The following is a 14180-nucleotide window of genomic DNA, read 5'->3' on the forward strand; positions in this document are numbered from 1 at the left end:
CATTCTCAGCAGACACTGTGACTTAAGACTTGGTACGGCCTTCTTACTGACCTTAAACTGAGTAAGGCGCTCATCCACATTAGGACTGGATAAGAGGTTGACAGCTCCCTCGCTGAGCTCACCAACAGAAGTGGCGGTCCAACACTCTATGTCGTTGGCAATGGAGTTAATCTCATTCCATAAAACAAGAGAGACCGCAAGACGATCAATGTCCGAATCCAAGCGCTCAGATGTCTGAAACCAGAAGAGGCAAAAAGAGCTTTGCTTCAGACAGAACACAGGGTTATAAACCACAACAAACATTAAGGCTAAGAGATCTCACATCCAGCCAGCGGTCCACGATGGTGTCCATCTCTGTGCGGACACTTTCTCCTGTGTTTTCCGGAAGCTTCCTCAGCTCACTGATAAGCTGTTTGCCTTTACTGGTAAACAGATTCAGCTCCTCCTGTGTGCCTGCCAACTCCGACCTTACCGCCTCCAGCTAAAAAAGGCAGGCAATAATGATTAATCATATTATAGATTCATAAGTGTCATTTATCTGAAAACAGTGAGGAAATGTCCACACAACATCTTTTCAAATCTATTTTTTGCTCTCAACACCATTCTAGTATTAGAATTAGACGAACGGACATGCATTGCAACTGCCTAAATTACTGGTATATGGTTTCCATGGCTACAATACACCCATTCCCACAGCTACTATAAAGACATGCACCATTACTGGCTACACTCCTTTACAGTGAGAATGAAAATGCAAATAAATGTGCTTAAAATATTCACAATTATCAAGAATGAAAAAAAGGTAAAAAGGAGAGAATGAATGAGTAAGACAGAAGACTGACCCGGGTCAAGGCCCTCCGGATGTCCTCAGGGTTGTGCTGGCTGGACTGGGCTGCAGTGACAGCATGGGCTCTCTCAACAGCACAGGTGATTTTGGACTTTAGAGTGAAGTATTCTTTGCACATGTCCAGCAAGACTGCACACTGCTCCTGCCTGCACACGCAAACAGACACACACGCACAGAGTGAACTCAGACAATAAGAAATAAAGCAACTCGGATTTGAGCCTGAAGGTTCTCTGTAACAGGCAGACGAAAAACTCACTCCTCAGAGATGAGCTGCTTTATCCTCTCCCAAATGGACTGGACCAGGGTTACGTCCTGCTGGACCTCCTCGGCCAGCTCACTGTCCCTGTGGGACAACTGCTCCCCTCTCTCCCCTAACCACAGCTGACTGTGCTGCAGAGCCTGGAGCTCCTCCTCCAGCTGATCTAGCACCCACAGCCTAGCACAAAAAATAAAAACCAGCAAAACATTAACAAATAAACAAGGGTATACATATAGCATTTTTACCATGGTAACATCACTAATGCTAGAAACCTAAAAAATGTTGGCCCATTGTCTGAATTTCCAGTCTGATTTCATAGTGGACTGTAGTAGTATATAGACACAGAAAAATAAACACAAATAAGTCAATGTTTTTTGTGTTTTGTGGTTTTTTAGGTATCAATTGTGACATCTTCAATAATGCAACCAAATTGAAGAGTCTAATTGGCCACACAGTCCAAATGGAGTCAGAATGGAAACAGTCATCCCTGGAGTGGATGTCCTCCCAAAATCTCTCCCAGAGCATGGTATAAAATCATTGGGGACATGACAGAGAACCCAAGAACTACAGATCTCTATTGCCTCAGCTAAAGTTGTTTTCATGACTCAGACATCAAACAATAGGCAAGAATGGGGTCCATGGCTGAAACTACTGCTACCTAATCCAAATACAAATGCTTGCCTTACAAAGAAACACTTGACCCTCCTGAGCTCAGGAACCAAATGTTACGGACAACAGTGGGGCTTTTTGGCTGACATGGGCCCTGTTACCCTTGGCAAAATGCTCTTCAAAATAAGAACCCTTTATCATTTGTGAAGCATGGTGGAGGTAGTTAGATGGTGCAGAGATTGACTTTATTATGATGTGCCTACACACTTTATCATATTTCCTGCTACTCTGAACAACTGTTTTTCCCTGTGGGGATCAATAAAGGCAATATAAGAGGTAGCACAGACTAAGAAAGTACCTCTGCTGAAAGTTCTGGGTGCTGGGTTCTGCAAGCCACATCTTTCTGGCTCTCTCTTCCAGTTCCAAGAGGCTTCTCAGCAGCAGCTCCTTTCTCCCCCTAAATGAGTTCCAGAGAGCTGCTAGTGTCTCTGCCTCGCTCTGCCTCGTCCCCAGGCTCCTCTGGAGCCTCTGCAGGCCTGATCCCAGGTTGTCCACCAACCGCCGACAGGAAGTTCTCTCTCCCTCGGCCATGTGCAGGTGTAGGGATGCTTTGTTTAGACTGCTGTCCAAACTTATAGCCTGCATCTCCAGGGAGGCCAACTCCTGGGCTAGCTGCCCTAGTTCCTGGTTGAGATTCTCAGCTTTGTCTTGGTCCCAGCTGCCTCGCCCTTCAACAGCTCCCTGGAGGGTCTGTACTGAGTTGGTAGTTGATCTGTAGGTCACCAGGAACGTCTCCAGTTTAACTAAGGCCTCACTCCGGCGCTGCAGCAGGCTCTGAGCCTCACAGATAGGCTGCAGACAGTCTTCCTTCCTGACCTGCAGCCGCTGGAGGTCCTCAGGAGCTAAAGAGGGACCAAGAGCATTCATGTGCTGATGAAGTCCATCTATGGCCTCCTTCTGGGACTGGAGAATAGCTTTATCATCCTGTAGACATGGAGGAACATGACATGTAATATTGAATATATATGTGAGTTTGAAAGGCAAAATAAGCTTTTCTACATACATACAGTTTAATTTGAATAGTAGTTTTTAGAGAATCCGTCACAGTTTCAGGTTTACAGTTTAGAAACATAAAAAAGGCCTCTCCCATAATCCTGTAATTTAAAGCAGGTACACTATATGTCCAAATGCTTGTGGACCCCCCTTCTAAACAATGCACTGCAATGATGTGCAAATTCACACAAAATCTCTTGTCCCTGTAGAGAAGTACTGCCAAAAGATTAGGACTCTCTGGAGCAGAAAAAAGCATAAACCTATTAGCCCCATGCTAATGCTATACGTGGGATAGAGGGGTATAAAGCCCCCCAGCATTGAGCTCTGAGACAAAACCTTTGCACATATGATGCATTTACAGAACACATTAGATCTGCAGAATCTGCAGACCTTAGATAACATGTTGGAATATTCTTGAAAACAAGAAAAAAAACTTTAAATTATATCCTAAAAATTACAGGTAAGCAGACTTTCAAAGGCTTTCAGATTCAGATTTCAGATTTTCAGATTTCAGATGTTAATATGGTCTATTAACATCATACAATGGTGTGCACCTAAATTATTCTAAATTATTCCTTGCTCCTGGTGATTAGCTTTACTGATGCAAAGAAATGAAATCTTAGTTTTATAAACTAACATATGTTGTTAAACTAGATTTCAAAAGACATTATGCTGGCTATTAGCTACTAATAACTCAGGCATGTAACTACTGATTAATATGTCTTTAGGCTGTAATACAGGTTAAATCAGAATGTAAGAGATTGAAAATCAGTATATAACAGTCTATATGTTTGGCCCATAGTGAATATGAATGAGTTTGAGCTTAAATACTTTCATACAAAAAATATTCTTCACCTTGATTTGGGTACCAACAGATACCAAGTCAGAGATGGTCACTTTGGATTTGCTCCTCAGCTCCCCAAGGATGTTTTCACTCCACAGGGTAAAAGTTATCAGAGCCTGATTAAACTGCTCCAGCTTATCAAGGTGGGCCTGAAGTTCTTGAATCCTGAAAACGATAAGAAAGGAAATTAAAAACTATTTTACAACACCTAAGAGACGTACTGCATTCTATACACAGAGCAAGGTTGTTCTCTTGATACATATTAAATAAATAATACAAACATTCAGAGGAAACACATTTAATAAAATAGTATCCCATAATCATCTCTATTGAACCTCTATTAAACTCACACACTATGTGTTAAAAGGGGATATATTTTTTATCAAAGCTGCAGTTTTGCCTGAAGGCAAGACAGCATGAGTGCTATCTATCTTGACCTGTGATTCTCAGTAGAACACACAGCTAAAAAGATCAAGGCATTCTCCAGTATGTACCTGAGAGGTATGTTTGTACTGAGAGAGCACCATCTCTCCTCCAGGCTGCAGTGGAGCTCTGTTAGTTCTCCCACTCGTTCCTCTGAGGCTCTGGGGTACAGAGACTCAGCCTGGGTCTCCAGCTTCTCCAACAAAGACTCCTGAGAGGGTATCTCGGACTGCAGGTCCTGGCCAGTCACAATGGCAGAGTTATGCACAGAATGATCAATCACAAAGACACGTCACAAAATGGGAAGACGTCTCAGTCATTAGCTCTACTAGGTGCTTTCCTGGTGTCAACATCAAAGCAAAACCTGTAGAATTACTCCAATTTATGCACTTCCATGCTGTTTACATTATGAATTACCTGCAGCATTTGAAGCTGGCTTTGAAGCTTTGACCTATCCGTGGTCAGGTACAGAGTGTCAGAGTTACAGAGGAACTCACACCTGTCCAGCCAGCCCTGCAGAACTGAGAGATCTCTTTCATATCTGGTAAATGAAAAAATCACACAGAGAAAACAACCGTGAGCAGCACAAACCACGACATGCTTGGCCAGATTCATGAAACATTACAGTAATAAATACTATTCAAGAAGTCATAATGTGCCACTCCCTCCTTACTGGTTTAACACATCAATCAGAATTCACATGTTAATGAACTAATGCACATTATTGACCAATGTTCAGCGCTTGTATGGATGCTAAAGTAAACATACTACAGCTGTGTCCCAATTTAGCTGGATCGAAGGATGTGGTATAATTAATCTTCAAAGGCTGCGTAGACTGCAAAGGCCGAAATGAGGAGGTCTGCTCTACCGCAGATTTTCTGTTTGTCACAGTCCACTGTTCTTGCCCTTACCGCTGTCACAAAACAAAATTCCTGGCACCAAGCAACCTTTGACAGCTCACCTGCACACAACTGATTGCAGGATATGTTAGCTGCAATAGAACATTCATTAGATTCTTTGTTGCCATGGAAAAAAAGAACGTATACGAAAGAGCCTTCAAAATGAGACAGCCTAGTCACACCGCTGTCTTTAAATACAGTCTCTGAAGGATGCTGCCCCTAAACTGGAACACAGTTTATATAAAAAAATAAAACAAAGACTTCTGACCGCAGGAAACAGAGAAAAGACAAATAAGAGTAAGAACATAGCAAGAAAGGTAAGAACTTACTTCTGCCACAGGGTAAGCAGATCTTCCAACATGGCTTGTTTGCTGGCAGCTTTCTGTGTGTACTCTGTATGAGTGTGCTGGAGGACTGCCACCTCCTTCTCCACCTGACCCCCATCACAAAGCCTTCTCAAGCCCAGGCTCAGTGACACCAGCCTGGGCTGCATCTGCTTCAGAGCCTGCCAGACATCCTGCAAGGAAAGCAAATAAACAAAACAAAACAAAAAAAAATTAAAAAAAGGAAATCTTAAAAATACAGTGTGTATCTATCTATATATATATATATATATATATATATATATATATATATATATATATATAGATAGATAGATAGATAGATAGATATAGAAATATATATACAGTCTGTCTATGGCAATGAAAGGCTTCTGCTATTTAATATGACATCCCAGACATATGAAAACATACCATATGATCATGCAAAGTTTGATATGTTCCCGATGATGAGGAGCAGGACACAACCGGCTTGTTCAACTTGTCTCCAAGCCCCTTTATCACATTTCTCACCTTACAGCAACAAAACAGTGAACCATTGTTCAGGCAGACTCCTTAACACATTCATTCAAAACAAAGCCTTCCATCTTCAACAGTCTAATTTACAAGAGAAGCAAAAAACATTCTTAGATTTTAATGCAAGTCAAACAAGATTTTATTTAGAACCATTTTTTTCTGTTGGTATTGACAGGGTGGCTGGCCTTTTTTAATGTATTAGAAAAATTACATTTAAAATGATTCTGACAGAAACAATATGCAAAGCAGTGTAAGTCAGTATTATATTACTACATTCATGAAATTCGTGAAAGTACCTCCTCTAGATCTTCAGTTAACTTCATTTTATGAGCAGAGCTAGCCTGAAGCTCCATTCCTCGTTGCTTTACGTTGTTCTTAAGCTCCTCCCAGTACCTGCCAATCTGTATTAATCGAGCTTTAATGCACTCCGCCTCCCCTGGTGTGATGAAACGAGTCAGATCATGAGACTCCATCTCCAGGTGGCTCAAGACCTTCATTCTCTCCTCTAAACCTGCCTCCACAGCCTGAGAGAAGAAGAGAAAAGAGAGAATACATCTAGTACAGATATTCAAATGCATGGCATATGCAGATAACAAGAAATGGAAGCTTATACCCCACTAATTAGCACAATAAAACTGAAAGCCTAAATCGTCATACACGTGGCTCACAGCACTGCTAAGCAATCTCAGATACAATATATGTTTAAATGGTTGTGGACACCCTTTCTAATGAATGTATTCAGCTACTTTAAATTGCAGCCATTGCTGAAACACATGTGCAAATGCACTCTCACAGCTTGTCTAATGCCTACAGGGAAGTATTCCCAATAGAACAGGAGCAGATGAACCTACAGAATTTATTGGCACCATGTCTAATGCCAGGTGTGGGCTAGAGGGGTATAAAGCCCCTCCCAACATCACTGAACTGTGGAACAGTGGAACTGTATTGTCTAGAATGATGGTTGGTGCTCCATCCAATATTTTGGATGAGATGGGGAATTAGGGATGAAGTGGGGTGGTGATCATTCAACATCCTGACCTCACTAAGACTTCTGTTGATGAAGACAATCAAATCCTCACAGCAATGAGCAGGTGTCCAAATACTTCTGTCCTTACAGTGTACATGTATTTTTCATGTCAGCCAACATAAACATTTACAAAATATAGAAATGAGGACTTAATTGAGATTTCAACTATAGAAAAATGTAACTTGCATTTCTGTAGAATTACAAATGCAGTAAATAGAATGAGATGCCGGTATTTTAGAGCAGTAAACATTTGGCTAATTCAGAATAATACACATACATGATTAAATGTCATATTGACACAGAACAAATCTGTTTCATGCCAATACCAATATGATTCCAATTGCACTGTACATCCACAGTGTTTATGTAATTTCTATACTATTTTCTAACAAGGAACTGCATGTAAATTGTGTAAAATTGATCTTTCACATTAGTATTCCTTCAAATGAACTCTGACAGTCCTTCACTGTTACAAATCGTCTCCCTTTACCTTCACAGTCTGAAGCTGTTGATCCAAGTGAGCAGAGCTGAGGTCCAGAGCCTCCAGCTCTTTTTCTCTCTCACACACCCAGCAGGAGAAAGCTTCTGACTCGCTGTTAAAATTCTGCCACATTGTCTGCTTCTCCTGAAGTTCTAGTAACCTGCATGGACACAGAGATAATGAGAGACATCTAACACACATGAATAGTGTTTGACTATTCTGGCTTTCTGAAGTTGCTGCAGATATAATTATTTTCATATGTCTTATACTGGACTGGAGAAAGGTTAATCAAGCGATAAACTGACAATGATGGCCAAAAAACAGAAAAAAACAATTTGTTTCAAAGCAATCTCACATTTTCTTCAGGCTGATGTGTATCTCTTGTACTCTATCTTGAGCAGCCTGGGCCTGATCATGCAGAAGAGAATGATTCTGGGCACCCAGCTGGATCTCGGCTGCTTTTTTCACAAGCGACTTGGCCTGCGCTGTGAACACACCAGTCTTGGTACGAAGCTCCTGTACACACAGAGAAGCAGGCAAGCAAAGATTTGCTATATTCACACAATAGACATACCAGGAAAAAAAATCATGATTTAGTTTTTTCACGAAGAGGTTCTGACAGAGCTCTTACTTGAGCCCGATCAAGTTCAGTAGCGAGATTTTCCAGACTGCTGAAGATGCGCTCCCTCTGCAGGACAGGAGTGGCACTGCACACAAACTGCCACACAGCCTCTCTGTCTTGCTCAAAGTCTTGCCATGCACGCACAGTGGCCTGAAACAAAAAAGCAAATCGCAATGTCACACACTCAACCAGGCACATATAGTATACACACAATAGTATACACACAACTGACCCAGGCAAGGGATATGAAGATGCATTCTGTGTGCAATAAATGCACTGTAATTTCATCAGAAGAGGTAATTTTTTGCATTTATCACTATGCAATTTAGACCAATGCTCCATCATCCCCTGGAGAAGATTAACTGTGAATTTGCAGTTACAAAATATCTTCCTCAAAACTATGTCTAGTTACATTTTGGTTACATAGATCAACTTTAGACTAAACATTAAAGACAAAAATGACTATTTTGTTAGTAACTTTTCATTTTCATACTGTAATCATAAAAACAGAAAACTAATTCCCTTTGCATTAATGACAACATTCCAGCAAATGGTGCATGTTTTCTGAGATCTCTGAGTACCTGAGTAATGCAGTTCGGATGTATTATTATTATTATTATTTTATTTTTCTTTACACTCAACACCAAACATATTCTTTCTCCTAACCTCTTCCTGATGGATATTAGAAAAGGATGTCTTGATTTTGTTCTTCAAAATGTGAAAAATGCTTAAAACAGTGCAGTGTTTCATAGATTAAAATAATCAAAAGATTCCAACAATTGGTTAGGCAAAAAATAATTAAAATAATTGGTAAGGCAAAAAATAATCCAAATGCTAGATTATCATACAAATAACAAGTAAATTGTGATCTGCCATTTAAAAAACCTGTCTCTATGTACCTGTAATGTCTCATCTTAACATAGAGAGTGGCTGTACCTGCAGATGTTCCTCTTGGGCTGCCGTGCTGTGTTCCTCTGTACTGTCTTTATCTAACAACATTGCACCATAAGAACGAGTGCAGAGGCCCTGCAGCTCAGCGTCCTTTTTCCTCTGCTGGGACTTCAGCCTCTGCTGTTCAAAACAGTGCTGGTTAAAATACTGAGATGTACGCATTCCTTATTTAGATATCAGACTTTGGATTGTATGGTTTTCCACAAAAACATTGACAGTTTGCACTGGTGCCCCCACCTGGTGAATGAGAAGCAGCTGCCTGGCCTCTGCTGCACTCTCTGCATTCAGGATTCTGCTGTGCTCCTGCGGCTGCAGCAGCCCCTCCTCCTGCTGCAGCTCCTCCTGTCTGCTCTCACTGTGGCCATTTAAAGACATGTCCTTACCGCACAGAGAAACACAGGCAGTGTGTTAGCTCCAGTACTCTGTCTTTTGCTCTCTCACACACACACAAAACTCTGGACATCACAAAGCCAGTCAGCCACCTCCATATGCTCAAATTGATGTCCAAAAGAATGTGGACACAGAGTCTCACTGATGGATTCAGTTACTTTGAGGTGCTACAATGCATGACTCTAAGGTCACCAGCAACTGGGCTGTGGAGCAGTAAAACTGCAGCCCCAGGAGTAATGGAACGTCTCACAATCCCTTTGGTATTAATTGGAGTGGCATTTGGTATCCAGAACTAATCACCCAACATGGTTAAACGACTGAATGCAATCAATCCTCACAGTCTAGTGTAAGGCCTTCTTAGAACAGTAGAGACTCTTGATTAGAAGAAACGTTGCACAAACAGGTGCCTTTAAAGCTCTGGATATATAATGTGCTTCATGAACACATGCAAAATGATCTTACTTCTTCCAGAGAGGAGACAAGGGTCGTGAATTGGCTGGAGATATCTTCCAGAGCTGTTTTTTGGGTAAGCGCTTCAGCATCAGGGCTCAAGTCCTCCAGCACAGAGAGACGTGCTTTCAGCCAGTCCAGTGCATCCACCTGACCCTTCAACACCCCATGCTGTATCACCACACATATAGAAAGAGGACAGAGGGATTAGATGGAAAGTGGCCCTGCAGTACTGTGCAAAGATTTCAAGCACATTTAATATGGCAAAATATGTTCTTAAACATATTTTACCATAAAATCCATGAAATCTTTGTTCCAGATTTCTCCTTCATACCATACTTTAACGCAATGAAGCACTAATTAACCAAACCAGGAGCTGAATGAGAACCACAATACATTTGTAATTTAGAAAAAAAGTTGAAATTGGTGTTTGGAGTTTGTTTTCAAAGTTTAAATCTATTCATTCAAATGTTCTGGCATAGCCTAGTGAGAGAGTGTGAGAAAGGTTTAAATAAGAAAAACATGGATGCAAAATGAAAACTGGATAGTTTTCTAAATTCAATCTGATTTTAGAGACTGCTGTGTTACTGTCTGAGCTAACCTGAACCATACAGCTCTCCCCACTCTGCTTGGCCTGCTGGGTTGAGATCCAGCCAGAGAGCTCCCCAAACCTGAAAGAGATTAGGCACATATTAAATCTTAGTATTCCTCCTTCAAGCACTTTGAGGGATAAAGTAGGAGATTTTGTCAACACTCTGAGGTAGAGGTGTAATGGTTCATGATTTGGTTTGGTGCTTAGTATTAGTATAGGTAATGCTTTGTACCATGTATGTTCTGATTTACAAAAACAAACACATTCAACCATAAAACATATTCATAAAGTTTATTGAATATCAACTGTGGACATCTGCAAAGACAAAATAAACACTAAATACTTGAATATACATGCGCATTTTGAAGTGGGAGTTCATTGTTTGTAGGAAAAACTGTTTTACCTGCTCAGTATAAACTGGGTAGTGTCACTTGACCTAATGAGCAAGGGCTTTGTGACTTGAAAACAGATGACTTAAAAAGCAAAATTTGACACCTTTAGTTTAGTGTGCTTTTGAACTGTAACAGTGAAATGTAAGTGCTTATGCGTGGATGAATAAAACGTGATTTAAGCCAAACTGTGATCGTCTGAATGCGGATGTGCTCTGGTGTGGTGTCCTCACCTTGCATGCCACTCCCTCCACTTGTCTGGGTGCTGCTGGAGTCTCACATGAGTTCTTTCTACTTCATCTTTGACCTCTGACAGATAAGCTGTGGTTTCCAGCAGAGCTTTCTGCATCGGGTCATTTTCTGGAAGTTTCTGGCACAGCTGTTCCATGGTCTTCAGTCTCCTCTCACATACAGAGAGGGGGTTGTTCTGTGCGAAATAGACCTGAGAACAGATGCACAACACTTTTAATACTTATTAAGGCCCTTCATTTCATGATTATTAGACATTTTTACAGACTTTTAAAGACACCTGTCTTCTCTTGCTCTCTGTCATCTCTCACAGACCTACCCTGTGTTCTCTGATTACTCTTTCACTGCCAGCTGTGGTGAGGGCCTTGTCCTCTTTCTGCAGCTCTATCCTGCACTCATGCAGGGATGTCAACACCATGCGCCGCTCTGCTTCCACCCTCAGCCTCAGTAGGTGAGCAGGTGCTTCAGCCTGGATATCCTGATGAAGTGACACAGTAAAAGCTGATATAACTAGAATTAATTTTGAAGCTGCTGAGAGTAAGACTGATTTAAAACGCTTACTGAAAACAATTTCCCCTCTAATTTCCCCCAAATATCATGTTTCATCACCCCCCCCCCCACCACCACCACCACCACCACTTTATTGGAAATATTTGACAGTCAGGAGACCTTCCACTGTTTGTGCAGCCTCCTGACTGACTCCTGCAGACCCTGCTGTTCCTCCTCTGGCAAGATATCGGTCAGATCGTCGCAAGCCTTCAGATATGCATTCAAGACTCGCTGGTCCAGCCTCCCAAAAAAGTCCTAATCAGAAAAGCACAACTGGGAATGATATGGTGTAAATTACACCTAATAAAAGGTTTTAACATTGGTAGAATCACATCATCTGATCTGAATATGTATTTCAATGAATGTTTATCAGTCATTTTACCAATTAGCAAAAGGGGTCAATCTAGCCATGTCTTTGCTACTAAGGGTGTGAAGGCGTACGTTATGTTTGCTGAAGAGTTCAACTGGGTCTCCTCTCTCCTTCAGACACGCCTGTCCCACCCGCAGGGCCTTCTCTAGCTCAGCTCGGGACTCCTCAAAGCGGCGGGTCAGGTTACCGTTGGTCTCTGCAACTCTCCTCCACTCCAGAGCTTCCTGCATTAGCACCTACAGACAGGTGGAGGCACCACCTTAGGTGTCTTGCTATTTGTCTCTTACACTTGTAATTGTCCAGTGAAGCAACATTGGCTCAGATTTGCATCACGATTGATACAGACAGATTGTGAGAATATTATCTACATGTGAGCTGCACTGCCTCCTTATTAGGATCATTAACTCATTAAGACCTCCTTAAGCACTGAAGTAACGACTGGTGGCATGGTCAATATGTGTTTTTGAGCCCAAACAGGCCAGGTTCTGAAGGCTGACCTGAGCTGTGGTCTGAAGCTCAGTGACTCTGTTCTGCAGTAGAGATGGGTCAAAGTTGTAGAGAGTCTTTGTGCAGCACAGCGCTCTCTGCAGGGCCAAGTAACAACGCTCTACTACACACACACACCGCTGACAGCTCTGCTGCTGACACAGCAGCTCCTATGGGAGATACATACACACACACACAATATATTTAACCAAAAATATAGAATAAAAAATATAATACATTTATTAATATTACTTGGTGTACAAAAGTTAGCATTATGGGTGTAAGGTGTAGAGCACCTCATCCAGTTTTGTCTCTATGAACATATGTATATCCCTGGTTTCTACCTAGTGTTCTTACCCGGTTCTTGTGCTGGTCGTGCTGCTGTGTGATAATGTGGCCAGCGCGCTCCGCAGTCTGGTAGAAGGCTGAGATTTGTCTCTCCAGTTCCTCCAGCAGAGGAATCACAGTTTGGCACTCTCTTAGAACCACCGGGCATTTCTCCTTCATCTGAGCCCACAAAGACAATTTTTTATTTTGTATTGTTTATGTATTGTTGTAAGTCCACACTGTCCATATAGGAAAGCTAAGCTGCAAAAATGGGCCGTGTTCATTGTCAAATTCATTAGATGTCAAGACAACACACATTTAGCCTACAACAGTTAAGCTTGAAGTTATAAGGCGTGTTTCAACCAGGACTGCTTTTGAGTAAAGACTAGTGCAAGGTGGTCCATTTGAAAAAAGATCACTTACAAATATGTCCTAAAGGAATTGTCATATAAAATGAACTATGACCGTTTTGACACATGATCTGTGGAGCTTAGTGGAAAAATAAACAAGAAAAATGTAGGATATGGCCCTTTCAGTAACCTCTGAATGACTAGATCTTCTGATGCTAAAAGACAAAACTTTGGGGTGGATTTTTGGAAGCAGACTGTTTGAATTGGAATTTCTTTACAGATGCAGATGGAAGCCAGATAGCAGATGTTACTCTAGGATGCTAGGCAGCACATTTTAAATAGTGCAAGATGCTAAAGAAAGCTATGTGTATGGTGGTTAGCTTCTAATAGGTAATACTGGAATCTATGCTTCCATTTATTGTTAGCTCCAGTGAGACACTGAATGACAATAGCTCATGCCGCACCTTGTAGAGCTGTCCTTTAATTGATGCCATTGTAGTCAATGCTTGTCTTCCATCCCCATTGACTGTGTCTCTTGCCCGGAGCTGGGCAGTACGAGCAGCCGTCTTATACTGAACCTCCATTGCCGGGAGTCTGTGAATGATGGCCTACGAAGAAAAAAGGGGAGAGGCTGAGCGCCATTTCTCCTAGAATAAGAGGCATGCACAAACACAGCTCATGGTTGTTGCTAGGTGGCGTCGACAACGGTCATAAAAATTCGTTCGTGCTGGTCGTCACTGAATTGTAATTTTGTAATATAGACTGATTTCTCTAATTAAAGCTAAACTTAATTAGGTCAATGTGGAGCATTGTTATTATAGTTTTTTTTTGTCCACATTTTTTCATTTAACTTGTAGCAACTAGTAACCTTATTTTTAAGAGTGCAATAATAGTTTTAAGTATGTTTTTAAATAATAATAATAAAAAAAAAACCCTAAACAATACCCTTCCCAGAAAAGGACGTCAGTACAAGTACCTCAACGTCTTGTACAAAGCTCCCCACATCCGGTAGTGACAGCTGGACAGGTGAGGTCAGTTTGGCGGTAGAAGTCTGTAGGAAGTCTCTGAGAGCAGTGACAGTTTCTTGCTGCTCTTTCTCTGTCTGAATCTGAGTCTCATGCACACAAGCATACTGTGGGGGGAAAGGGTGTTGATTTCA

General features: G+C 41.5%; 1 protein-coding gene across 6 annotated transcripts in view; it reads right to left on the minus strand.

The window, feature by feature from the left end:
• The window catches only part of syne1a (spectrin repeat containing, nuclear envelope 1a), a 165590-nt gene that overhangs the window by 97819 nt on the left and 53591 nt on the right, over window positions 1-14180 (minus strand). For 5 of the 6 annotated variants that reach the window (XM_072685563.1, XM_072685603.1, XM_072685593.1 and 2 more), the window contains exons 18-43: window positions 13998-14153; window positions 13486-13629; window positions 12702-12851; window positions 12356-12514; window positions 11930-12094; window positions 11609-11743; window positions 11259-11417; window positions 10924-11132; window positions 10311-10380; window positions 9722-9880; window positions 9107-9247; window positions 8855-8989; window positions 7928-8068; window positions 7652-7812; window positions 7306-7456; window positions 6085-6312; window positions 5687-5785; window positions 5264-5451; window positions 4453-4576; window positions 4107-4273; window positions 3624-3777; window positions 2074-2699; window positions 1104-1283; window positions 843-993; window positions 323-481; window positions 52-234 (exon numbers count right to left, since the gene is read on the minus strand). In XM_072685563.1, the coding sequence (XP_072541664.1) occupies window positions 52-234; window positions 323-481; window positions 843-993; window positions 1104-1283; window positions 2074-2699; window positions 3624-3777; window positions 4107-4273; window positions 4453-4576; window positions 5264-5451; window positions 5687-5785; window positions 6085-6312; window positions 7306-7456; window positions 7652-7812; window positions 7928-8068; window positions 8855-8989; window positions 9107-9247; window positions 9722-9880; window positions 10311-10380; window positions 10924-11132; window positions 11259-11417; window positions 11609-11743; window positions 11930-12094; window positions 12356-12514; window positions 12702-12851; window positions 13486-13629; window positions 13998-14153 (4494 nt within the window). The remainder of the gene's footprint in view (window positions 1-51; window positions 235-322; window positions 482-842; window positions 994-1103; window positions 1284-2073; window positions 2700-3623; window positions 3778-4106; window positions 4274-4452; window positions 4577-5263; window positions 5452-5686; window positions 5786-6084; window positions 6313-7305; window positions 7457-7651; window positions 7813-7927; window positions 8069-8854; window positions 8990-9106; window positions 9248-9721; window positions 9881-10310; window positions 10381-10923; window positions 11133-11258; window positions 11418-11608; window positions 11744-11929; window positions 12095-12355; window positions 12515-12701; window positions 12852-13485; window positions 13630-13997; window positions 14154-14180) is intronic. The other variant, XM_072685554.1, reaches the window with a different exon arrangement.

Source organism: Salminus brasiliensis, chromosome 1 (genome assembly GCF_030463535.1).
Source record: "Salminus brasiliensis chromosome 1, fSalBra1.hap2, whole genome shotgun sequence".
NCBI classification, from domain to species: domain Eukaryota; kingdom Metazoa; phylum Chordata; class Actinopteri; order Characiformes; family Bryconidae; genus Salminus; species Salminus brasiliensis.